General features: G+C 45.2%; 2 protein-coding genes across 7 annotated transcripts in view; one reads left to right on the top strand and one right to left on the bottom strand.

The window, feature by feature from the left end:
* BRSK2 (BR serine/threonine kinase 2) overlaps nt 1-27254 on the bottom strand; it is a 127896-nt gene that overhangs the window by 66942 nt on the left and 33700 nt on the right. For all 6 annotated transcript variants that reach the window (XM_083165616.1, XM_083165617.1, XM_083165619.1 and 3 more), the window contains exon 2: nt 116-210. In XM_083165616.1, the coding sequence (XP_083021742.1) occupies nt 116-210 (95 nt within the window). The remainder of the gene's footprint in view (nt 1-115; nt 211-27254) is intronic.
* On the top strand, nt 3970-13078 carry LOC146046362 (uncharacterized). The gene is made up of 2 exons (XM_083165614.1): nt 3970-4077; nt 10373-13078. Exon 2 carries the CDS (start codon nt 10680-10682, stop codon nt 12714-12716), a length of 2037 nt encoding a protein of 678 aa, XP_083021740.1. The 5' UTR covers nt 3970-4077; nt 10373-10679; the 3' UTR covers nt 12717-13078.

The following is a 27254-nucleotide window of genomic DNA, read 5'->3' as shown; positions in this document are numbered from 1 at the left end:
CCGTTAAACATGTATGGAGAAGTGTGTGAATGACAATGTTGCTGCTACCTGAAACACCGGTTCTTACATCTACTTTATGATTTATCAAAGTTTTTCCTCTTCATTCACAACTCACCTTCATTAACACAGACTCACTAAGCTTCTCTCGGTTGACAATTTTGATGGCGACCTTTTGACAAGTGACGCAGTGGACCCCAAGTTTCACAAGACCTGTAACAAAAGACAAAATAATGAATAAAAATGTAAAACGCAGTTATAAAAAAAATAGAATGAAAGGTCTGGATTCTGAGTGGCACATAAAGCAGTGATCAATTTGGCGGCTTCCACCATTATGAGACCTCACAGCTACAACCGTCCAATTGTGAGAGCAGCCGCTACCTCTTTTATCTAGATTTGCACTATTCTTTTTCTTGACAACTGGAACTTCATCATGTCCCAGCATGCCCTACCAACTCGTGACTACTGTAGGTCTTGCTGCTTTCAAACTAACAATCAGAAGTTATATTTCACAAACATTTGTCATGGACCATATTTAGCAAGTGGAGAATAGCCATTTTTAGTCCTATTTAATATGCAGAGGCATAAAACAAGTGGCATGACCGCTAGCCCAACAGGAAGGCAGTGGGTAATGGGGATGGAAGAGGGAGGCAGTGGGTGTTTACTTATTGACAATTGCTTCCCCCTCCACAGACACATACCCTAACTCTGTGCTCAGTGCTTTCCTGATTTTTAAGGCTCCTTGCATCACTGGCTGAGAGTTCAAAGGAGTCATTAGCCTGATGGTCATACTGAGATGGTCGGACCCGTTGATCTACATTATCCCTCCATTTTAATAAACAGACCCATACCTCCCAAATGTCCCAATTGCAGCGAGACAGTCTCTCAATTTGGAAACTGTCCCGATGTCCCTCTGATGGCTGTCAATTTCTCGTGGGCAGGGGGAGGGGGAAGCCGGAGATCGCCTCTGCTCTGCATCTCTTCAATGCAGGGAGGAGGGATGGTGGGCACAGGGGCAAACGCAGGATTTTCAGAAGGAGGTTTCCAGAGAGGGGCGGAGCAAAGCACCGAGATGGACACTTAGGAGACCCAGTATATGCCGTGTCAGTTAAAGTATGATAGATAGACCAAATGTATATAAATAATAATAATACTAATAATATACACACACACACATATATATATATATATATATATATATATATATATATATGTGTTTTTATATATATATATATATATATATATATATATATATATAACAGCAGTGTAGACCCCTGGGCATAGCAATGTATTGGGGGGTGCTATGAACGGAAGCTTTGATGGGTGGTAGGGGGTATTATATCAACCGCTCAGCATGTAGGGCCTGGATCAGTAATTTCCACTAATTACCCCTTTACTGCACATATGGTGGGAGAAGGGGGCATTGGTCTGAATGAAGGGGTCCCAATACATAACTTCCAGGGTGTTAGAGGATGTTTAATACGCAGAGGAGGGGTGTATAGTGGAGTGGGCTTATTATTCATAATTTTCTGGTGGGAGGACAGCTTGCTTGACTGCAGATATCTCTAGTTCCCGTAACTAGATTTCTTAGCTTTAAATGGAATTAAAAACAAGATAATCCCACCTACAGTACCAAATGGTATTGGGGACTAGGGGATTAGAGTTCAGGAGGCAGAGCAATCTGCCAATGAGAATATAAAACTACATACCAGGTGTGTGGAGCTGGAGCAGTAACCAGCTGCTGGAAGGCTGATATCTCTGGTTCTAGGAACAGTAGAGACAAGCTACTAGTGTCCATCAAAATTCTAATTCAGACAGAACCTGAAATATCTGACTGGGAAGAGCAATTAACAGGCTTGGATGGGAACCACTGCTTTGAAGTCAGATATCTCTGGTTCCCCAGGTCCGATTTTTAAAATTCTTGTACCCATGGAAAGAGGGGACCCTCAGCTTTCAGTCTAGGATCAGTCTGGGTACTCAGAAACCCCCCTGCGTGCGCCACTGGGTGGGCAGGGAAGGAGCCGCGAGCTGCCGAGCTTCTAGGGGAGCGCTGGGCATGCCCCCTATAAATGGGAGTTTTGGAGCCAGACCACACCCCTCTACACAAAGCCACGCCTACCCTCTCCATGTTTGGGCCAAATGCGCCATGGGTGCGGCAGGTTCCGAATCCTGACTTCCAAATGTTGGGAGGTATGCAGACCCATGCAGTGCACAAACTGGCATGGATGCTTTAGTGTAGGGTTGTTAAACATGTGGCCTCCAGACTGCTGTAGAACTACAAAACCGACGCAGCATGGCCCAATAACAGAACTGTGGCAGAGTATGCCGGGATGTGTTGAATACCCCTGCTAGAGATTTCCACTTATTTTCTAAAAGAGTACAAAAGTCTTATCTGTACCATAAAACCCACATTTAATAGCCAGAATAGGGCACGGCTTATAAAGTAACAAAACACAAGGGTAAAATAATTCTACAGTCTAATCTCCTCCGTATATTACAGAGCGAGCAGTAAAAGGTATTTTGTCACCTCAGGTCACCAGTGAGAAATGGTCTTGTCCTGTTTAAACAAAACATTTTCTCCATTTACAAGGTATTAAAAAGCTAGATCATTATCCTGGCTTGTAACATGGGGTTACTGGGTGTTTCAGCATCTTCAGACAGAAATATGGAGTGAATATAAATCAGGGCCGAGATTTGGAATATTTCTAAACAACCAAAAAACAGGTTAAACAATGCAGTAGTGATGTTTGCACACAGAAAATAAAGCCTCTGCCGTGCCTTCTAAGGTCATAAACTACCAACCAACCCTGTTACATGATGATACATGGAGTTATATAATACATACAGTATTGTGTGTGTGTGTGTATATATATATATATATATATATACACACCCAGCGCAGTATACACAAGCTCCCGCAGGCGTGTCGAATAAACTCATAGTAGCACTAATTGGCGTGATTTCTGGTAATGAATACTCGGGGGATGGTGATGGTTGGGGGCTGGAGGGAGTGGCGGAAGCTATGTGTGGGAGGGGGTCCCACCTCGGTGCGTCTCGCACTCTTTGAAGTTAGTCACAAGCGGCAGGACAGAAAGTGCTCCTGGGAAAGGAGTATAGAGAAAGTAGGCCATGGAAACATGGAATGGGAAGAGGAGAATAGAGAAATAATATGGTAGATGTGAGGAAGCAGAGGAACAAATGATATTTTGAAATAGGTCCTGTCACGGATTAAAGGGACCAGCTATTAATAAACAGATTTAAGACTCTGCTATTTCCTGCAATAAGACACTTCTGGTCGAGAGGGGCGGCGAGGGTTAGAACATCCTGCCCTGTGTCTTGCCCGGATCGGTGAAGAAACACATACAGGGATAGCCGGCCGCACACAAAGTGTCCACTCGCTGTAAAAAACCTGTCACAGCTCGCAAAAACCATTGAATACTGCCCATAGTCTGTGCTTGTTTAAAATAAAATGTGTTAGCATATTTAACCCCGCGCCTCCCCCAAAAAGCCTTGAATCGTGGGAAATTAACGCTGCTGTGGCGGAGATGCGCGCGTGCGGGGGGGCTGTTTGTATGGGAGTGTGCATCAGTATGCGGGAGTGTTGCTCACCTTTCCGCGTGGGCAGGGAGGGGGACCCTGGATATAACAGGAGGGTAGGTGAAGGGTTAATCAGCCATCTTGTTTTCATTGAAGGGTTAATCAGCCATCTTGTTTCTCTATGTCTGTCCCTGCTGATTTCAAGGTGGTTATATCCTGGCTCTTTTCCAGTACTCGCTGCTATCATAAACTTTGTTACTTTCCTTAGACACTGTACATTCTGTGCTTTCTCATAACTAACGAATACTACACAAGGCGATGTATAAGCCACCCCACAAAGACACTGCTATTTCCCTACCTCTGCACCAAATATTAACCAATCATGTAATTGAACCAGCGTCGTTTGTTGTGTATAAATATGTTGTTTTCGTCATCATTAAATCAGAGTTCAACCTTGTATCTGTGGTCATCGTTACTGGTCATATCATATGAGGTTACACTCTCACGGAGCTCTAAGGGGTCTTCACACTGAGGTCAAATAAGGTAATTAATAGATCAGACAATCGATACATCGGCGTATGATCGATTCTCTTCAAGTGGGGGCTCGTCCGGGATGCGAGGTCCATTCCTACACAGATGTCATAAAGATTTTACAGTCTGCCTGAATCTGTTGTGAGGTTACGGACATACTCGATCCTGAACCTGTGACACCATGCCTGGGGTATGTTGAATGTCTTATATAGAAGTTAGAGTCTTCTATCATAGAAGTTAAAGTCTTCTATTTTTGTGCACATAACCTGATCTAGGATCAGATGCCGTACTTGGAGTACGAAGGAGACCTGGGGTCTTTAGTCTAAATAGTACCTCACTTTGAACGCCCATTCTTTATTGGCCAATTGTCTTTATTGTATTGTCTTAAAGTATAAGTTTTTCTTTCATTCAATATCCCTGTGTGATTGGTGAGTATACACACTCGTGATATCTGTATTTCCTTGTAAACCGTGCGGCTGGTAAGTTCACGCACAATAACTTCACCATTTGTCTAATCTGACTACTGTATGCCAACAGACTTGCGGACTTTATGCTCTCCTTCTCGGAGTAACGCAACGTGAGGCTTCACATACAGTTCTCAGCAACAAAACCACTGGACTCTATCCACTGTCACGTAGACAGTCTGTGGTTTCCACTAACAAAATCATTATACATTTAAAAATTTTATGAGATGTCTAAAGTGAATACATAATTCTAAAAGTGAACAGACAAAGACTAACTCTCGCAGATTGCTGCTATAGGTTATACCTGCCTTTCTGTGACAGCGTCCCTAGTCTGTAAACTTTGAATTTTTCACGCTCTCATATTATAGTCATATATGTCACATCCTAGAACACCACAAATAGGAACTTGTTTAGATTGCCAGTGTAGTATAGTACTCTGGTACCATAACCCTGAAAGAGACGATTATTGGCCAAAGTTAATATCTGCCAATAGTGAACTCATAAGATTCAAATCTACACTTACATCTCTGCCTAACGGCACTGTTGCGGAAGCAGTCCTTGTTTTAGGCTGTCATCTGCGCACTGACGTTATTCAGAAATACATTGATCAACCATATCCACCTTTTGTGACATCAATACCGATTAATCTCTTCACTTATCCAATTATCTGTCCCAAATCAATAGAACAAATTCAAAAATTACCTGAGAAATCTGACATATTATATTTCTTAGACTATAGTGAAGATTATACCCATCAACAACAAATAAAGAAGTGGAAATTATTTTCACAAAGACATCATAGACAGACTTATAGTAAACATGGGTTCAAAGCAAAGTAAAACTACTGTCAAATATCCACCTCCCCTACCCAATGAAACATGTAAGGACTATGTGGCCCGTAATTCATCCACAAGTTACTTCTTAATTGACCCATGGGTAGACAATTTAGCGGGATGGACTGAGAATTGTGGCAGTGAAGATGCATTTCCCAGAGACGGCGGCAACTACCCATATTACATGGAAATGGTCAAGGGACTCTGTCTTGGAGACAAACAAGCCTGGCCATGGTACAGTGCCGACCCATCTTGGGACATGAAATATATGTCTGCAGGAGGCGAACAATGGCTCACCATTGCCCCCTTCTGGCATGACACCACAATTACAAAGAAACAAAGACAGATAAAACTCATATCCAAATTATTACATGAAAAAGAAGAGAAAAGAATTAAAAAGGTTGTTAAACTTTTATCACCACCACCTTATAGTCCTGTCTATCCCTCATTAACAGACACTGATCTGATGGCCGTTGGCCACCACATCCTATATCCCAGTGCACCTCCCCCTGCCCCTGGTCTACCTGGACCAGGAGTAGACGTAATACCTCCAGCCCAAGATGTTCCAATAGTCCATGTCCCTACTGTCGACGTCCCCGATGCCCAATCTCGGGAAGAATCTGATGAGGAGGGTGAAAACAAACCCTCCAGGGAAGAATTACAACAGGTAATTCGAGAAGCCTCTAAACTACTTCAACAAATGGAACACCCAAAGTCCAGACAGTCTGCTGATGACTCCATAGTTGACTATGAAACACTCAACCAGACCACTAGGTCCACCAGAAACACCACAAAAACAGAAAGGACCGAACAGGGTGCCTCCGGAACGGACGATGCCGTTGCCGGGGCCTCTGCAACCGGATTCCATGGTCCCTTTATGTCAATAGGTGACCAACTACTCATCAAGGCAATGGACCTTGAAGATTTAAATAGGATAATTAAACATTGTCCCAAACCTCATGTCAGTCCCACCGGTACTATAGCATACTTAAAAAAGGCCTGCACAGGTCGCAACTATACCCATGATGACATTATACTGATTGTCAACAATGTCACTGACCACAACCCCAAATGGGATTGGAAAAATATAAAAACCATCGTCGACTGTCCAGCTAAAATGTCCACTAAGGATTATCCTTTAAACAAAACAGACAGCGTAAAAACCATGTGGGAAGAAATAAGTACAGAAATGACAAAAGTTTTTAAAACTAAGTCTTCTTTGCCCGTCGCAGTGGCCTGCAAACATAAGGCAACTGAGACGGTCACGGAATTTTGGAAAAGATTCAAGAAATGTTGGTCTGAGGAGGCTGGTTTGGATCCTGAAATGGATACACTCCTCATTTCCACATTTATTAATAATTTACATCCATCTATTATTACCACTGTCAAACAGAATGTCTCTACCTGGACATCTGACAAACTCACTGAATTTAGTGAGCACTTATATGAAAAAGAATCTGCTGGATGTTTTGATATGAAGAAGACTGTCGTCACTTCTACTCACAACTTCCAAAATAATAACAGAGGCCCACCAAATAGACCAAATAGGGGGATCCCACAAAATAACCAGAAAAGACCATATAGACCCCCTCAGGGTCCAACACCCCGTGCGCCTCCATACAACAGAGATTACAACAATACTGGTGCAGTACCAAGACAAACAACTTGTTTCAACTGTGGCCGGAATACACACTGGGCTAGGGACTGTCCACTCCCTCCCCAGAAACCACAACAACCTTACACTCCCAGACCCCAACAGGGACCATACAGACCACACTCAACATCAGTTCAAGACCATGTACGTTTCAGAGTGGACTGGTCTGACCCTGCACATTGACGGGGCCCGGAGGAGGGTATCCCATCTTTTGCACAGTTCACTACTCATTGGGAAGATTCACCCCTCATCACATTATATGTTGATGATAAAAAACTGTCCTTTCTAGTAGACAGTGGGGCAACAACCAGTGTTTTGTGTTCTCTTAACTATGATGGTGAACTGCAAAAGACTACTCCTTCAATGGGAATCAACGGGATACCCACTGACACATACCTGACTGACCCAGTTATCATACGCTCTGACAAGGGAAAACACTTAGGGATACACCAATTCAGGATCATCCCAGAATGTCCTGTTAACTTACTGGGCCGTGACTTGTTTAGTAAATTCCACATCTCCATCTCACCCTCTCCACAAGGGAGTGGGCTCCAAGTCACCTCCCCACACTTTGTGTCACTACAAAATACTCTGGACAACTCACTTGATCAAATTGATGATAGAATTTGGGCCATTGGCCCTTATGACACTGGCTTCATACCCTGTACACCATACAAAGCCAAGCTCAAACCAGATACACAACCCGTGTTTTGCAGACAATATTCACTCTCACCAGAAAAGATTGAAGGTCTTAGACCTATGATACATGACTTTCTCGAACAAGGCATACTCAGGTACATTGTCTCACCTTACTCGACACCTATCAACCCTGTTGCTAAGGCCGATGGCTCTGTTAGATTCGTACAAGACTTGAGAAAAGTAAATGATCTCATTGTTCCTATTGCACCCATAGTACCTGACATCAATTCACTCATCTCAGCAATCCCTGCAAACGCAACCCACTTTAATGTCATAGATTTGAAAAACGCGTTTTTTAGCATTCCTATAGACACAGAGACCCAATTACTCTTTGCTTTTTCATTTGAAGGTAAACAATTAACCTGGTGTCGTTTACCCCAAGGCTATATTGACTCTCCAGTGGTCTATAGCATAATCCTCCAAGCCACATTGGCTCCATGGCACCCCCCCCATAGTTCTGTCCTGCTACAGTATGCAGATGATCTGCTTCTCTGTAGTGTCACCGAGGAGACCAGCCGGTTAGATGGAATCTCATTGTTAAACTGGTTAGCAGAATGTGGACACAAAGTGTCAAGAGAAAAATTGCAATGGTGTAAAACGCATGTCAATTACCTGGGTTTTGTACTCTCTGAGGGAGAAAGAAAAATCAGTCCACAACGCATACAGTCTGTATTGGGCCTGGTCACCCCAACTACCCAGAAGGATATGTTGTCTTTCTTGGGTATGGTAAGTTACTGCAGACAGTGGATCTCTGATTGTTCCTACTATGATAATATCTTGAGACAATGCACACTCAAAGACAAACCCAAGGTTATACAATGGTCAGATGAAATGTATTCTGCATTTAAAAAATTGAAAGAAATGTTAGTACAGAGTCCCGCGCTTGGTCTCCCGGACTATATGTTATCATTTCACTTGTTTGCAAGGGACACATGTACAACTATGGCGGGTGTACTGACCCAACTTCATGGAGGCAAAATGCGCCCAGTCGCATTCTTCTCAAAGGTAATGCCTGTCACTGTGCAAGGAATGCCAGCTTGTCTTCGAGCACTGGCTGCCTGTGCAATGGTTGTTGAGATGTCCACATCACTTACATTAGGACATCCTACTGTGTTACATACCACACATAATGTCCTCTCCATCCTCAAAGGTCTACACACACAACACATGTCTGCCCAAAGACTCAGCGGCTATGAAGTACTCCTACTAGGGAATCCTTCTCTCACTGTAAAATACGCAACAAACTCAGAAGGACCTGTCCCTGTACTAAACGCACTTTTAGGTCTTAAAGGACCTGACGACGAGGCGCCGCCTCAACATGACTGTACTCTGACAATTGACTCAGAAACTTCACCCAGACAAGACATGTCGACTGTGCCTATCCCCGATGCCGACATAATATTTGTTGACGGCTCCTGCAGCCGTCCCAATGACAACACGTACCAGGCAGGATATGCAGTGGTTAAACTTCCAAACACCACCCTTGAAGCAAAGACAGTCCCCTTACAGTCAGCACAAGCTGCAGAACTCATTGCACTCACTCGAGCTTGTCACATTTACAAAGACAAACCTGTCACAATTTACACAGACTCCAAATACGCTTTCGGAGTTGTTCATGATCATGGTATGATCTGGCAACGCCGAGGCTTCACTGGCGCTGATGGGAAAGGCATATCACATGCGCAACTCATCACAGATCTCTTACACGCAATTACATTACCATCTCAAATTGCCATCCTTCATTGTAAAGCACACACTGGAGGAAAGGATGATATCAGCAAAGGCAACGCTCTTGCTGATACCGCTGCTAAACGTGCTGCCACTATAGCAACATATAACCTCACTCTTGCTGTCATCTCGCCTCCTTCGTTAGATGATACATACCTACTGACAGAATTACAGGCTGCTGCCTCTAATTCAGATCTATCAGATTGAACATATCCAATATTGCAGAAGAATCCACGGACTGGATTAATCTGCAAAGAGGGGAAACCATGTATACCCCAAACCAGTGCATCATTGTTCATAGTACATTACCACGGAGTAGGACACCATAGTATAGTAACAACTACTTTACTCCTCTCCAATGATTTCTACATTACTAATGCCAAAGAACTTGTAAAACAGTACATCAGTAGATGTATAGTGTGTCTTAGAAACAACCCAAACAACCCAAATAAAGCAAGACACCAACATCTAGAATACCCAACCACACCATTCACACATCTTCAAATAGATTTTACACATATCAATAATGCAGGAAGCTTATCCCACTAAATCAGAAGATGCAAAAAACAGTAGCCCGCATACTCACGCGAGAGATCATTCCGCGCTGAGGATGCCCGCTCCGAATCAATAGCGATAAAGGTTCAGCCTTCACAGCCAAAGTCACAGCAGAACTAGTCAAAGCACTGCAAATAGAATGGAAGTTTCACATTCCATATCACCCACAGAGAATGACTCCACAAAAGACTCTAGGTTACTCCCCCTTTGAAGTACTGATGGGCAGACCTTTCCCCACTCCCTGGGCAAAGAACCCTTTAGTTACCACAGAAGGAGACTTAGAAATAATAAGAGAAGAGTATGTCAGATCCCTAATACAGAAACTTAATGAAGTTGAACAAAATGTTATCTTTAAGAATCCTTCTCATCCACAGATACCCACTCACCCATTTAGGGTTGGAGACAAGGTCGTTGTAAAGATCCTACCCAGAAATAAACATCCAGGAGATTTCACCTACGGTCCAGAAACAGAAGTGGTCGCGGTTACCAGGACGGCTGTCCTCACCGACGAAGGACCAACGTGGATCCATGCATCCAGAGTAAAGAAAATTCCACCTCCACCACACGTCAACACAGAGGTCGACACCGATCCCGAGACTGACACAGACGGGACGAGAGAGGTAATAACGGGAGCCAGTGGCTCTGACCTCCAACTTGGAGAAGACCTGCCGGCTGGAGGTGATGAGGAATCAGGGGTACAACATTCTGAAGCCGAGGACGACGCTACAGGATATGACTCCCCCCACCTTAGCCCTAGTGATTTTATTCGGGCTTGTTCTTTATAACTGTTTTGCTGAAGTTGATATTACTCAGAATGATGGACGTTTTACCTTCTGGTATAATTCTTCTAGTACAACTGTTGCTACTTTCATATTTTCTTATTGTGATATTGTATCTTGTTCAAACAATCAAGGCGGGAATCGAGAAGAACCACCGCTGCCCTGGCTGTGTAACATCCAACACACACCACACGCTGTAAGTCACGTATATATATGTGTCACTAGTACTTACTGGGGAGATTCTTGCAACTCATGGGGGGCTGTTGGGTGGAACACTAGAGCAGATACCACTGCCTTTGATATCAGCCAAGACTGGGGATATTACCCCGATGTTGGCATCCATAAATGGTCCAATGGTCGATCCTTACTAGCCCGTATGTCCCTACGAAAAAAGGGCACCTGCAATGGCCAATTTATCATTAACTTAGAAAACCCGGCCCCCGGTGATGCCGGACTATATGTCTTGGGTAAATATCAATCAGGGGAAAACGGGGGCCCAAGAGGAAAATTCCATTTAAAGGACATGTACGATAACCCAGAATACACCGCCCTCAAAGCCACTGTAAAACCTAAAACACCACCATCATTCCTTAAACCACATGTCACTACTTTTAATGATATGTTAGCCATTGATAATCCCACGTATGAAGATACCATGTCTATGGAAACAGGTTTCTCTGATGTAAACTATTGGTTAGAATGGATGAAGTATAATGCCCGCAAGGTTAATCAAACTGATTGCTATGTGTGTGGAAAGTCCAGACCCCATTTAGGTACTGTACCCATACACATACCACCTGAACAGGATAAATGCTTTTTTAGTTTATACACTGACACTGTAATAGAAGAAGCCAAATGTGAACAATGGAAAAAGGAATACCCCATTATGACAAAGAATACCAACCCTGGTAGTACTATAACTATTTACCCCGGTAATTACACTTGTTATTTCTCTAGTAGTACTGATCAAAATGTTGTACAATTGAAATTGTTTCCTGATGGGTATTGTGCTGAAAGAAGACATATCACCATACCCACCATGAAGAAATCTTTGGGAGATATTTATTTTATTTGTGGAGACATGAGACTCAGGACAAAGCTGGATAATCCTTGGAAAGGAGAGTGTGCCCTGGCAAAGATCATTATGCCCATACACATTCTCCCAGCCGATTTGTCTGAGCCTCCTCCCACAAATAAACCTACCACAAACTCCAGAAACAAAAGAGAAGCTCCAAAGGAAAGCTTCGATCCACACATATACATAGACACTATTGGTGTTCCCCGGGGAGTTCCTAAAGAATTTAAGGCTCGTGATGAGGTCGCTGCCGGCTTCGAGTCCCTGCTTCCCCAGGTAACCATCAATAAAAATGTGAACTGGATAAATTACATATATTATAATCAACAGCGCTTCGTTAATGATACTAGGGACGCTTTGAAAGGTATTGCTGAACAGTTAGAAGCTACATCACAAATGACATTTCAGAATCGCATGGCTTTAGATATGATGCTTGCCGAGAAAGGAGGAACCTGTGTGTACATAGGTAAGATTGATGGATGCTGTACTTATATCCCAGACAACACAGGTCCTAATGGGAAAACTACCCTAGCTATTAAACATCTAGAAGATTTATCCATCGAACTCAAGAAGAACTCAGGTGTCACGGACCCCTGGAGTAGCTGGTTTGGATGGCTAAACGATTGGAAACACGCACTAACACAAATAGGCATGTTTATTCTCATTATAATTATTGTACTTATGATAGTAGGATATTGTGTCTTTCCCATATGTAAGAAGATTGGTTCCAAGTACCTGGATAATGTAACACCTGCTATGTACACTGATCTCGCCAAAAGCCTTCCCTCACCAGAAGATTATAGTGAATATGTTAAAATCCATCGTACCAAACAAGATGCCATCTACAAGAATCAAATTGTCTAAAAAGGACATTGATTCTAAGAGGGGATTGAAGGGTTAATCAGCCATCTTGTTTTCATTGAAGGGTTAATCAGCCATCTTGTTTCTCTATGTCTGTCCCTGCTGATTTCAAGGTGGTTATATCCTGGCTCTTTTCCAGTACTCGCTGCTATCATAAACTTTGTTACTTTCCTTAGACACTGTACATTCTGTGCTTTCTCATAACTAACGAATACTACACAAGGCGATGTATAAGCCACCCCACAAAGACACTGCTATTTCCCTACCTCTGCACCAAATATTAACCAATCATGTAATTGAACCAGCGTCGTTTGTTGTGTATAAATATGTTGTTTTCGTCATCATTAAATCAGAGTTCAACCTTGTATCTGTGGTCATCGTTACTGGTCATATCATATGAGGTTACACTCTCACGGAGCTCTAAGGGGTCTTCACACTGAGGTCAAATAAGGTAATTAATAGATCAGACAATCGATACATCGGCGTATGATCGATTCTCTTCAGTAGGCAACCCTGGATAAAATGGAGAGTGATAACCACCGAGCCTGTGGCATGGCAGATAGGAGCTGATTGGTTGGTTGTTTATGACTCTCCACTTTATCACTTTTTGAAGCTTGACACATCTGACCCTTACTGTGCTGCATTAAGTACATTATACAGGTGATGGTACCTATAGAGCTGGCCTCAATAATCACATAGCAGATTTACCCAGAATGCTTCAGGAGAAAATGCAGACTATGATTATGATGCAAGAGGGAATAACTTCCCACAGGAGCAGCCTGGGGAAAACTGTGTTGCTGCCACCCTCTTTCTGCATCAGTAACAGCTTTTTAGGAAAAGATGGGAGTTGTAGTCCATCATCTTCTGCATTGCTGGCTGCTGCTGTCAGACTTACTATTGTATGTTTGCAAAGCACAGAGGGTTACTGCAGAGGAATATGCTGATCATCCTGTGCTGTAAGTCTCTCTGCTCCAGATAAAAAAGGAGGAGGAATTACGTAAAAGAACAACAGTCGAAGTCCCCTACAATCACCTTACTTGTCCCCACAGCGGCGGAGATGTAACAAGCAATACATGTTCAAACGGGGGCAGCTGAGGTGATGAAGTACAACATGGAAACCACAGAGATGCTGAGAACCCCTGTTGAGCGACAATGCAAGAGCCAAAGCCGGTACCTGTCCGTCTTATTACAAGAGCATATGCTCACAGCTAGACTACAGACACTGTCTCATTGCCACCATTTCTCAGGACTCACAGTCCCAATGAAGGCCTGTGCCAGCGGCATATACAGCAGGGATAGTCCCAGCTCCCCTGACTGACTGCTAATAAATATTTCACAGTCACAACGTGGAATATTAAAATAAAAAGGAAAGAAAAAGATAATTTCAATGAGAAACATCTCTTCGTACCTGCAATTTTTAGGAAGCACAATTATACATCTATATTCACACACATAGACATTGTTCATTTCTGCAGGGACAGCATACCTCCACATGAAGCTAATGTGGAAGATCCGGTCCAGGTTTTAAAGCAGCAGAAGCTGGAAAACTGATGTGTTCAGGGTTGGGCTGATTAGAAGCACCTGCGCTTTCCTGATATCAGTGTTTCCAGGGCAGAGGGTCAATGTTCCTGATGGTGGAAGAGCTGCCCAGGTGATAGGCTGGGAGTGTGGGCTATGGTAGGAACCACTGGAACATTGTGAGGAATTTGAACTATGCTGTAACACCTGTATGCTGCAATGCTGGAACTATGCTACCTATTCTGTGTACCTGGTATGCTGTTAACCTGCTACAAAACCAAGACTTCATTTTGTCCAGTCAATGTGATTCCTTGTCACAATATATATATATATATATATTATGTATTTCATTTTAAAGATGACCTAACAAAGCTAATGGATTACGTAGAGTATGTGGCGGTGTCATGAGATCTGAGGCATGACAGGATCATTATACTGGCCCTGACCACTGCGTTTGCTATACCAGTGGGAGATTGAGTGATACGTTCTTGATGTAGCTAGATGCTGAAGATGTACCGCACGGAGAACCCATGGGACAAACAGAAAGAGCAAAGGAAGTGAGCAATCTATTACATAACCTCCTACTGGAGATACAGTATATACTTTGGAATAATTTGCAGCATATGACTATACAGGGTATATAAAGAATGGAAGAAAGAGATGGGCTCATGTCTTAGTACTCTTAACAATACGGTATATTACACTCCATCTCAGAGATATTCCATATAAACCAAAACAAAGAAGAAGGTGCTTAGCTTTTAACAAAGGTTAAGAATAATTTATAGTGCTTGGCTGCTGCATTCCTCAGTTTCTAAGTACTCACAGGCCACTCCCACTTACAAGCCACTTCCCTCTCACAGGCCACTCCCACTTACAAGCTACTTTACTCACAGGCCACTCCCACTTACAAGCCGCTTTCCTCTCAAAGGCCAGTCCCACTTACAAGCCATGTCCCTCTCACTGGCCACTCCCACTTACAAGCTACTTCCCTCTCAGACCACTCCCACTTACAAGCCACTTCCCTCTCACAGGCCACTCCCACTTACAAGCCACTTCCCTCTCACAGGCCACTCCCACTTACAAGCCACTTCTCTCTCGCAGGCCACTCCCACTTACAAGCCACTTCCCTCTTACAGGCCAGTCCTACTTACAAGCCACTTCCCTCTCACAGGCCACTCCCACATACAAGCCACTTCCCTCTCACAGGCCACTCCCACTTACAAGCCACTTTCCTTTCATAGGTGACTCACGCTCACAGGCCACACCCAATAGCATTTTAATGTGATAAGCTTAGATAAAACAAGGCCATATATGGCATTAAACGTTAAGTGACTATGGCACCAGTGTAAGGGATACGGTCATTAGGTCGACTAATAAGGTCGACATTCATTGGGTTGACCACTGAAGGTCGACAGGCCTCAGCTTGACACCTGACATAAGTCAACATGGCTAAGGTCGACATGAGGACACACGCATTAGGTCGACAATGAGAAGGTCTACGTAAGTTTTTCCAATTTATTTGGAGCCGACATGTGCCGACAGGCGGTATCTCATGCCCTACCCTCCACTGCTATGGTAGGAGAATAAAATAGTGTGCCGAGTGTAGCAAGGCACCGGGCCCGAAGCATGGCGAGTACAGCGAGCCATGCGAGGGGATGATATACACTTAGATGGTGTCCATGACAACTGTGTCGACATTCAGGACAATGTCGATGCCCCAGTGTAAGGTTCGACTGTTCTTGCTATCAGCTCCAGTACTACAAATATAAAAAGCACAAATCACATTATTAGTGATTCGTGGCTACAAGCTGATGGGCTTATCCATAAGAAACGTTCTATAGTGACTGCTTATTCATTCGTCCGTTTCTGAGTGTAAATGCCATTCCAGAAGTTTTTATTAAGATAAATAAAGGATATCCTATAGAGAACACTGACATACCCAATAATAGGGCCCTTTTACAGGAATACAAAATGTGGAGCTGAAAACAATTCACCATATTAAAGCTCTATGACGGGCTCTTGTATCTAGTTTTGCCTTAAGTGCTGTATATTCCTCTGTGAAATCCTTTCACACTGGATGATAGCACGCCGCTAAGCAGCGCAGCCTGTCCTGGTGGTGCAGTGTGTTTTCTGAGGATATGGAAGCAGGCAGGCCAATCAGGCGGACATAATAACTGTTACTTGCCTTTGGCAGTATACACCTAAACGAGATACAAAGGTGCACTGTCTGTCTAAGAATATATTTGGTCTTTTCCAAAGAGATTTATATAAATGGCACCAAATAAGTCTCTCCTGGATAGGTAGAAGCAGTCCAAATTACATTTCTGCCTGTAATCCATATGCTAGAATAAATACTACTTATAGGGCCCGATTCTGGTTCACCTGCAAATGCAAATTCACTCTCTAATGGACAAAACCGAGGGCCTTATTCTAGTTCACTCTTTCTGACAAAATCCTTCTTAGATGGACAAAACCATGTGCACTGCAGGGGGGCAGATGTAACTTGTGCAGAGATAATTAGATTTGGGTGAGTTATGTTGTTTCTGTGAGGGTAAATACTGACTGCTTTATTTTTACACTGCAATATAGATCTTACTTTGAAGTAAAACCCCACCCAAATCTAATTCTCTCTGCACATGTTACATCTGCCCCACCTGCAGTGCACATGGTTTTGTCCATCTAAGAAGGATTTTGTCAGAAAGAGTGAACTAGAATAAGGCCCCATGTGCACAGATGTAAGGGGGGTGACATTTAATAAAATTTTTAGTAAGGTTCTGAAATCGCATCTTATACAACTTCCACATTGATGCAAATTTTAGTCATGAAAATGTGTGAATTAATGCACACGTGCGATTTGTGGAAAAAAAAACCGCTTCTGAGCTATATTCACAATATCGCCCATGAGTATTTACACTCATGGTGCGTGTTCCCGCATGATGATTAATGTCTGCTGAACATGCCGGTGAATTTGGCTATATAGTTCACACAATTATACTGATCTAACCTGTATTACAAGCCAATGCATCCTGCGGAAGTAGTGTTTTCACTTGCAGAGGCGGACAGCAGAGATCGAGCCCCTGGAAGACTCCCATTTAAGGAGACCTGGTGTAAGTATCTGGATAGGTCTGTTCCCACTCACCTCTACTGTAAGGACCCCACTTCAGTTCATAAACAAGCAGCAGAATATCAGACTATATTCAGATACAGTGGTTACAACAAATATAAATTCCTCTTCATTCTTCTAATTACTGCCAAAGCTCTAGAGTACGGTACACAGAGATGACTGCACTCTCATATACACCGTACGGCCCACGTCACTTGGGGATGTTGGTGGCCTCGGGTGGGTGGCTGGCAGCTTCTGTTGCCTTCTAGGTAGTCGTAAGCGCCCCACGATTTTAGGAGCATAGGCAGACGTTGCTGCTTTGTATAATGGGTAGTACTGAACTTGGTGGCTTGTGCAATGTCGAAAGCAAGATGATTGTAATAACACCCAAACTGCTGTACAAAATAGATGTATACATTCACCCATACACAAGGTGGTTGTACACATCTCTCCGATGCCTCTCCAGCTTCAAAGGACCCCCATAGAATGTACTGTAGGGTGCTCGTTATCTCAACTCCATTCGTCAGGGACCCCTTAACATTGCATGTTTTACAGACCTCCTCAGCATCACAAGTGAAATAATTCGCTCCACTGATTGATCTTTTAAATAAAGTAAAATAAATACTCCTGTGCACCCACTAGGGAATCTGTAGAACAGGCACTGATAGGAGTCCCGGAGGCCTGGAACTAGTACAGGGTATGTGGATGCCCTAAGTATCAAAAAAGGAAGGGCCAAAAGCGAAATCAGAGGTTTTTCTGCATTATCGCTCTTCATAAATTGGAGGAGATACGGTCATTAGGTCGACAAGCATTGGAACGACACCATTAGGTCGTCATGCACAAAGGTCAGCGAGCAGTGGCGTAGCTAAGTTTTGGGCTGTCAGCGCGCCATGCGAGGGGACGCGACGCTACGTTTCAGTGTCCATGTCGACTGTGTTGAAATTCAGGTAAAAAAAATAGTGAAAAACCCCATGTCAACCTTTTGGCTGTTGACCTTGCCCATGTCGAACTATTGACCTGTCAACCTAGACCCATGTAGACCTTGACCCATATTGACCTTTCTGCATGTCGACCTAATGGTGTCAACCATTCTCTTGTAGACCTAATGATCCATACCCAGTTTGATGGTGAACCCTTTCTAGTCCAAAAGAGTGAGAGATAGGGGCTATCCCTGCTTTATACATACACCCGGTTTACCTCCGAGCTGAAAGTGATCATTGGTACTTGGTGCATGTGATAAATACATGAGGGTGAATATTCCCATTCAGCTCTGTGCCTGCAATGAGGGACTAGAGATGGATTCAGTATGAAATCCCGGCGGTCGGGATCCCGGCGTTCAAAATCCCGACGCCGGAATCTTGACCGCCGAAATCCCGACAAGGGGGGGACGTGGATCGCTCCCCCTTGCGGGCTCGCTGCGCTCGCCACGCAGCGGGCCCGGTGCCTCGCTACGCTCAGCGTGCTAATTTATTCTCCCTCCAGGGGTGTCGTGGACACCCACGGAGGGAGAAAGTGTCGGGATTTCGGCGGTCGGGATTCCGGCGTCGGGATTCTGAACGCCGGGATCCCGACCGCCGGGATTTTAACTGCATCCCCTAGAGATCAACTCTGCATCAATTCATTGGGTCAGATGCACTAAGCCTTGAAAAGTAATAAAATGGAGAGGGATAAACCATTAACCAATCAGCTCCTACCTGTCATTGTACAAAGACAGCCTATGGCATGGCAGGTACGAGCTGATTGGCTGGTGGTTTATCACTCTCCATTTTATAATTTTTCAAGCTTAGTCCATTCTAAGCCATTATGTGGTCCTTTACCACATGTTTCAGATAATTATATAGATAATGTAGAAGGAAACACAAATATATTCATTTCCAAACCGGCACAAATGTTAAAGAAAGCTCTGCTCACAGGAGCTTGCAATCAAAATGGGCAACAGCGGTTTGAGATTTAAAAAAAGAACATATAAAATTGGATCCATCAAGGTGGCCGTATATTGGAGAGGAGGGTGAGAATATTAAGGATATCGGCCTATCTAAAGAGGAGGAAATAAAGGTTACATTTGAATGATGAAAAGTTGGAAGATCATCTTGTGGTTTGGGCATTAAGGGCCTCATTCAGGCATGTTGGCTAGGCTGCCTATACTCGCAGCCTAGCAAACAGGACAGCACCGCCCGCTGCCCCACCAAGCTCCCGGCTCCACCTCCCCGCTGCCTGCGCCTCCTACATGGCCGAAGGGGAGATAAATCATTTCATGGTCGCCAACCATCAAATGATTTCTCTCCCCTTCGGTAATAAAAGTCAAAAGTTTCCCTACTGCCATCTCCTGCCCGCCCCCACTCCGGCCCTCCTGGGGCAGACACGGGGCCGAATCGGCCCCTATTTGAGAAGTAAAGGATATAAGAGTGAAGAGATGTTAAGGAAGGGAAGGGAACCGGCACACAGAGGTTCTTCATGACGGTATCATATTCTCAGACTGATGGATAGCATTGCAGGTAAGCAGCAGCCTTACAAATGTTATTGTGGAGTAGATGTATGAAGCAGTGATAAGGTTGGAGAAGTGATAAAGTGTCTAGTACTATATCACCGGCCAGCTCCTAACTGTCCCTTTTTAAACCCATCCTCAGCCTGTAACAACAGTCGATGATAAAGTACCAGACACTTTATCACTTCTCCCCCTTATCACTGCTTCATACATCCACCCCTGTGAGTGGCATAGAAAGCCAGCACCGGGGAAGCAGCTGTACAGAGCTGAACAGTTGTACAAGACTAGAAAGGCTTTGAGGATAAACTGGAGCAGAGATCAGTTCAGAAGTCCCGTTAAGAAGCATTTACAGTAATCAATGTAGGAAATTATGAGAGAGTATTAGTAGCTTAGTGGAGTTCTCTGTATGCGCGGTTCTATTTCCTTGAATAGTAGAGGTGGGGGCTGTGGGAGCAGTTAATAGAGGTTTAACAGGGAATGTTTATGGCAGCAATTAGTAAGAGGCAGATTACAACATACTGTATGACATCACGTACTGTGCGTACTATTTTATTGCACAAGCTTTCAGAACCAGACATTTCGTCGTCATGTCTTGATTGGCTGTCCCTTGATGCACATGCTTGTACATATCAATCTCCATGGCGAGGTACCGGGGGAGAGTTCTCAGGTTCACTCGGAGTAGAAATATATAGGATATTAAGTAAAAGTGGTTTTACAACAGGAGGTGCGTTTCTCTCATCCCTCATTTCAGCACTTTGGACAGAGCCCCAGAACAAACCTGCTTTAACAGGGCCGAAATCGGCTTTCCATCACCCGGGGCAAGGCAGTCATTTGGTTCCGCACGTCTCCCCCACCACTGCATGCATGTATGGGTAGGACATCCAGCACCCAAGGCATGTGGCCCCCAAGTTGCGGCACTGGTTGTAAACAGCAGCATGTTACAGGGATGCTATAATAATGCAACCTCACCCTTTGGGCCTTATTCTGGTTCACTCACAAAGGCAAATTCCTTCTCAAATGGACAAAACCCTGTGCACTGCAGGTGGAGCAGATGTAACATGTGCAGAGAGAGTTAGATTTGGGGAGTTATTTTGTTTCTGTGCAGGGAAAATACGGACTGCTTTATTTTTACACTGCAATATGAGTAAAACCCCACCCAAATCTAATTCTTTCTGCGCAAGTTACATCTGCCCCACCTGCAGTGCACATGGTTTAGGAATTTGCCTTTGCGAGTGAACCAGAATAATGGCCATTATCCGACTCTTGTATTGTCAGCTCACCCCACCGACCCTCATCATTCCTTCTCTTACTCAGTCCTATCAGCTGTCCTTATCATGCTCCCTTTCTCTTCTACCCCTAAGGCTCCTGCTGACTCAGTTTGATCTTCAGGCTCTGGTGGTAGGAACAGCTAAGTCGTGACTAGTATAGAATTGTGTAACAAAATAATGTAGGGCGATAAACATAGAATCTGGTGTCATCAGATGCACAGATCAGAAAAGTTGTCCATTTGCTACAAATAATCTATTGCCATAAGTTACAGATAGGAACAGAAGATGCTCATTATTAGTACTCATCCTCCCCTGTATAAATAATTTAAGGCGCTAAAGCTGTAATTATGAATGCTGGCATGTGATTATGCCACAGTTGCCTACCCTCCTGCATTCTGCAGGAGACTCCCTGAAATAGCAGCAATCTCCCTCTCTCCCTCATTAGTCTACCAATCTCCCTCATGTCACCTAGCCCACATTACACTCTTATACTTTTTAGGAAAAAAGAAATGTGAGATACAATTACACTGAATCATCAGCACCATTTCCCAGCACTTTACCAAGTATAGTAGCTCTTACTAACTGCTTTTGGGCTCATCTAAATTTGGATAGAAGTCATATTAAAAGACTCCCCTCAGATATAGCAGTACACACCCACGCTTCTAGGTGCCACGTGCACAGTCTCTTTTCACAATCTCTCCATATACGGAACTAGACACGCCCTTTGGGTGGAGCATGACACGCCCCCTCAGTGAATATGTCCGACCAAAACCCATGGTAACAGGGACACCATCTACTGATTTTTACACTGGGCACAAGTCATCGCAGGCTCAGAGTAGCCAGAGACTTTATTGGCGGTGCAATGGAAAAAGGCATATCCAGCACGGAGCTTTCTCCTCTTAAATGCTCAGGCACGCCTACCATTTCCCGGACACCCCCAGAGTTTTCCTAGGCACTCCTGCCATTTTATTTCTAAACAGCCGGTTTCCACCCCCAGACTTCCTGTCAACCACCGTGCGAACGGCTAGCGAATAGAAAAAGAAGCAGGATTTATTCATAAAACGGCCTGGCGCATCAATTATCAGCCACTGTGCAAATTTGCGGCCATGCGATCAGCTTTGAATGACTCCCCAGATTTCTCTCCTACTTTTCCACTCGGGATTTCAACCTAGCTAGCAGGGTTGCTCCCACAAACAGCCCGGGATACTGGCTGGTGTGAAAGCTACTGACTCGGTTCCCCGGCTTGCTGATGCAGCAGCAGTATCTCCGGATCTCTCCTGCATGCTCCATTCCAGCTGCGGCGGCGGTGGCAGGCAGAGGGGGCCCGGGCAGTAGCATCCAGGCAAAGGTGGCTGGCTTGTAGCGCTATTTGCCTGGTGGCATGGCAGGAAGTGCTGCTGAATGTTAAGAGACTGGCTGGATATTCTCAGCCAATTAGCGTCCAGCCAGTCTTTTAAAAATGTTTTCAAATTCAGAGGCGCTTCCCACCCCGCCACCCGGCAAATAGTGCTCCCAGCCGCTGCTGCCCGGATCCCCGCTGCTGCACATAGGTGTGTGTGTGTGTGTGTGGGGGGGGGGGGGTACAGGGACTGGAAGCAGTGGGATGCATGGCACAGCGCCACAGGCGCCCTCCCAGCGCTGTCTCTCCCCCTCACATCAGAAAATGCAGGGATTAGGCTGGTGAGAAAGAGGCCAACCCGGGAATGTCTCTGCCTGATCCCTGGACTGTATGCCCGCGTAAGTCCCTGCATTTTCTGGTGTGAAAGGGGTTTTACTCAGTTCACTGTCTCTACCCTCAACTCTCCTCCTCTTACCTGTCAACATCCCACAAGGGTCTGTTCTCAGCCCCTTGCTCACAGTACATCTCCTTCCTTGGACATCTTATCAGCTCCTTGGCCTCCAATACCACATGTGTGGCAACATACCACAGTACACCTCTCTTTCCCTGATTTTCAACTTCAAAAGGGCTTTTTTTGCAAATGCGCAAATCCTATGAATACTTTTTTCCATTGAATGCTTTTGATGCGATGGTCATTGACCATCGCATCGAAAGATTTCATGCCGCATGCCCAGCCATCATTTGATGGTGGGCTTTTGGTGTCCGTCACTAGTCCTGGGTTACGTATGGACTGCACACACTGGGGAAATCATTTGATAGTGATTGAGTTGCTTATGGATTTGCAGCTAATCAACGATCTGCAATATTTTTGCAAGCCTTTTGCAGTGCGGGATTTCCCTCTGGCGGGGCGACGGCTATCTGTTCGAAGGGTTCTGTAAATTAGCAAATAAGTTATCAGATCAGGCATCCAGTTCCAAAGCATACACAATGCAAACAACATAGGGGGTAATTCAGATCGGACCGCATGGATTTATTCACCCCCGAAGCTTTCATATTTCAACTCGTTTTTATCAAGTAATTCCTCGCTCTTCACATTCTCTGGGACACCAAATAGGTTCTACATTGGAGTTTCAGGGTTGTGTCAATCAGAACAAGCTGTGTGCTTCCCTAAAACATACCAAAAGTAGTCTCATTGGGAGGTGTGCCCTCCCTCCGGGACACCTTCCTGCAGGCTGCTGAGCAAATTTCCCGATTGTGCAGTACCTACATCAGTACTGCGCATGCGCCAGTCCCGGTGCCTGTCATTTGTGTTACACAGGCCCCGGGACCATGATTCCCTATGGGTTGTTGCCGAAGCAGCCCATAGAAGCTGGCCACATGGGCAGTACAGATGTTTGGGTACTCTTTACCTAGAACGGCGCCCATCGCGACCATCGTATGCACTAAAAAACGGGTGCGATGCGATGCCCGCGATGGCCGCGATTTCCCATAGGGATCAATGTTAAAAGTCAGATTGGACGCGATTTTAGTGTTCAATGCCTCAATGCCCGCGATTTTTCCATAGGAAACAATGTTAAATGGGCCACAGAGCCCAAATAGTCACCCTAAAGTCTGAAATGGCCCCCACAATTGTTAACGCCACCCCACGATCAACGTCAACCCGAAGCGTGGCGAGCGCAGCGAGCCCGCGAGGGGCGGCGGTACGCGTCCTCCGACCTTTTCATACCCCTAATATCCACGTCGGCGTGGAGTTGAGAATAGAATAGTGTGGCGAGCGCAGCGAGCCACCGAGCCCGAAGCGTGGCGAGCGCAGCGAGCCCCACGAGGGGACGCGGATACCTTCACAGGTAAACGCGTCCCTTCGCGGGCTTCACAGGTATCCGCGTGCGCTCGCCACGCTTCGGGCTCGGTGGCTCGCTGAGCTCGCCACACTATTCTATTCTCAACTCCACGCCGACGTGGATAGTGGGGGTATGAAAAGGTCGGAGGACGCGTACCGCCGCCCCTCGCCACGCTTCGGGTTCACGTTGATCGTGGGGTAGCGTTAAAAATTGTGGGGGCCATTTAAGACTTCAGGGGGACTATTAGGGCTCTGTGGCCCATTTAACATTGTTTCCTATGTAAAAATCGCGGCCATTGAGGCATTTAACACTAAAATCGCGTCCAATCTGACTTTTAACATTGATCCCTATGGGAAAATCGCGGGCATCGCGGGCATCGCGTCGCACCCGTTTTTTTATGTGCATACGATGACCGCGATGCCCGCGATTTTTTACCCCCGACGCCCGCGATTCCAATCACGGGCGCCGTTCTAGTTAAAGAGTACCGATGTTTGTACCGCGCATGTGCCAGTCCCGGCGCCTGTCATCATAGCACAGGTGCCGGGGACCGGGAGAAGAGGCTGCGGTGGGGACAGGGGGAGGGGTGTGCCTGCATCGCAGTACCCCTGCGGCGGCTGTGGCCAGAAGCAGCCCCCCTCCCCCAAGAAGGTACAAACTGCCACTGGTGATGCGTACTTTAAAACTGGTCCTTGGATTCTATTGTAAGGTGACTATCACTGGACTTGACGATGTTCTGCACACATGAATTATGGGCCGATTCAAACCTGTTTGCACGGCCACGAATTCGCACACGGACTGATTATGGATAGACTGCACATGCGTATGGGCCGTACTGAGCATGCACAACGCTTTCCTGTGATGAAAGCCTGCTACTTTTTCTACTCTGAAGCCGTTCGTGAGGTGATTGACAGGAAGGAGGCACCTGTGGTTGGTTATTGGTCATTTCATGGGCGTGCCAGAAAAAGGGAACAGGGGAAATGCTGGCATACCCAAGCATTTAAAGGAGGGTGTGTGACGTCTGCAACTGGCCGGATATGCCTGTTTTCATCGCAGCTTAAAAATAATTCGATGGTGAGACCGTAATGAAAATATTCGCTGAGCTGTGATGTCTTTGCAAGGCGTACACATCCATTAGCACGACATACACACGAACACGCAAGGTGGGATTTCACTATCTGCCTGGTCGCTGGCCCTGCACAATCGCAGCTGTGCGATCATGTCTGAATTACCTCTTATGTCAGTATATTTTTGGATTGTGACAGGATACTGGACTACCCAGAGGAAACTCACGCAAGCACGGAGAGAATATACAAACTCCGCACAGTTAGGGCCATGGTGGGAATTGAACCCATGACCTCAGAGCTGTGAGGCAGTAACGCTAACCATTACACCGCCTATACGGAATCATGAGAGATGGAGTCCCAAATTATCCCGAAAAAATTACAGCTTTTCTCATTTATTTAAAGAAATACCTGTCAAACATCACTAATGAAATATTTATAGATTTTAAGGGGAAAATTTCCTAAGATGGGAATTCTACTTCACATGGGATGTTCCTATGGGCAACCAATCTGAATGTACTTCTCATTTATTTAGTACCCTCTAGAACAGGGATGGGGAACCTTCGGCTCTCCAGCTGTTGTCGAACTACACATCCCAGCATGCCCTGCTACAGTTTTGCTATTTGGCCATGCTAAAACAGGGCATGCTGGGATGTGCAGTACAACAACAGCTGGAGGGCTGAAGGTTCCCCATCCCTGCTCTACAAGATACAGTAGTAGACAAGATCTGATTGGTTGCCCATAGCAACAGCCCACGTGAAGTACAATTCACATCTTAGAAAATTTCCCCCTAAATGTTTCAATTACCTAAATTTCTATTTTCTGGGATCATACCTACAGTAGTATAAACGCAAGAAAATGTCAATAGCAGACTGTGGTACTCCGGCTGGGGCTGCAACACCTCTACAGCAGCTAAGTACATTAAGCACAGACGTTTAATGTTCCGCAGACATTCCTCTGCCAGCGGGATTAGCTGTGCATGTGAATTTTAAAATAGCTGCCTGCCAATCATATCGCATCACTACTGTGTCAAAAACGCAGATGCTGCAAAACTGGGGGAAAAATCTTCTAGCCCACATTTGTTTGTGAACTGCCTACATATGTCTGCATGAAAACATGGAAACTGTAATAAGGCAGAATGTATGACTGTCAGGAACATCCTGGCAGTGCTGTGTAGATATATGCTGGAGAAAGAATTCTATCATACAAGGCTGCAAGGCGGCACACTGCTATTTCTTACCTCCCAACAGTCCCGATTTTATCGGGACAGTCCTGATTATCAGGGCCTGTCCCGCTGTCCCACCCGTGGGCGGCAGTGTCCCGCGGTGTGGGGGGGCTGTTGGGAGTCCCCCCCTGTCAGCTGCTAAGCAGCGGGGAAAAAATGATGTGCGCATGCGCACAGCGTCTATTCCCGTAGCCAGGGGGCATGGCTAGAGGCTCACAGAGCCTCTGGGTCATGCCCCCATAGCGGCAAAATGGGGGCGTGGCCTCGCGGGAGAGCCGTGATTATAGACCACGCCCCCGAATTAGGCCACGCCCCGAAAGTTTCGGCGACCCGCCGGCTGATCACACGAAGTTGGGAGGTATGCTGTGGTATAATAAATACTATTTATTATACCACACTGGACACATTCAGCCATCAGTGCTGAATATAATAATGTTTTTAGATACATTGAAATACATATATGTTCAATACTTTATAAATGTATACATCTCAACAAGGGTTATCATTACTGGGAGAATGCCACTTAATACGGGGACAGTGGTAAAACTTGGGAGCGGTTGACCCAGACGCAAAAATATAATTTGGCCCCCCAGCCCCATCTCCACTCCAACCCATATTTATAATATTCCACACTGTGGTGGATGGCAGCAGTGGGCCCCCTAGACCACAGGGCCCCGGGGCAATGCACCTCCTGCACCAAT

The sequence above is a fragment of the Crinia signifera genome, chromosome 11 (assembly GCF_055691185.1).
Source record: "Crinia signifera chromosome 11, ASM5569118v1, whole genome shotgun sequence".
NCBI lineage: Eukaryota > Metazoa > Chordata > Amphibia > Anura > Myobatrachidae > Crinia > Crinia signifera.
The sequence above is the reverse complement of the archived record's forward strand: the minus strand, read 5'-3'. Positions and strand labels throughout refer to the sequence as shown.

What these genes read in the sequence shown, in the direction of transcription:
- LOC146046362 (XM_083165614.1), top strand. Translation starts at nt 10,680, where the DNA reads ATGAGGAATCAGGGGTACAACATTCTGAAGCCGAGGACGACGCTACAG.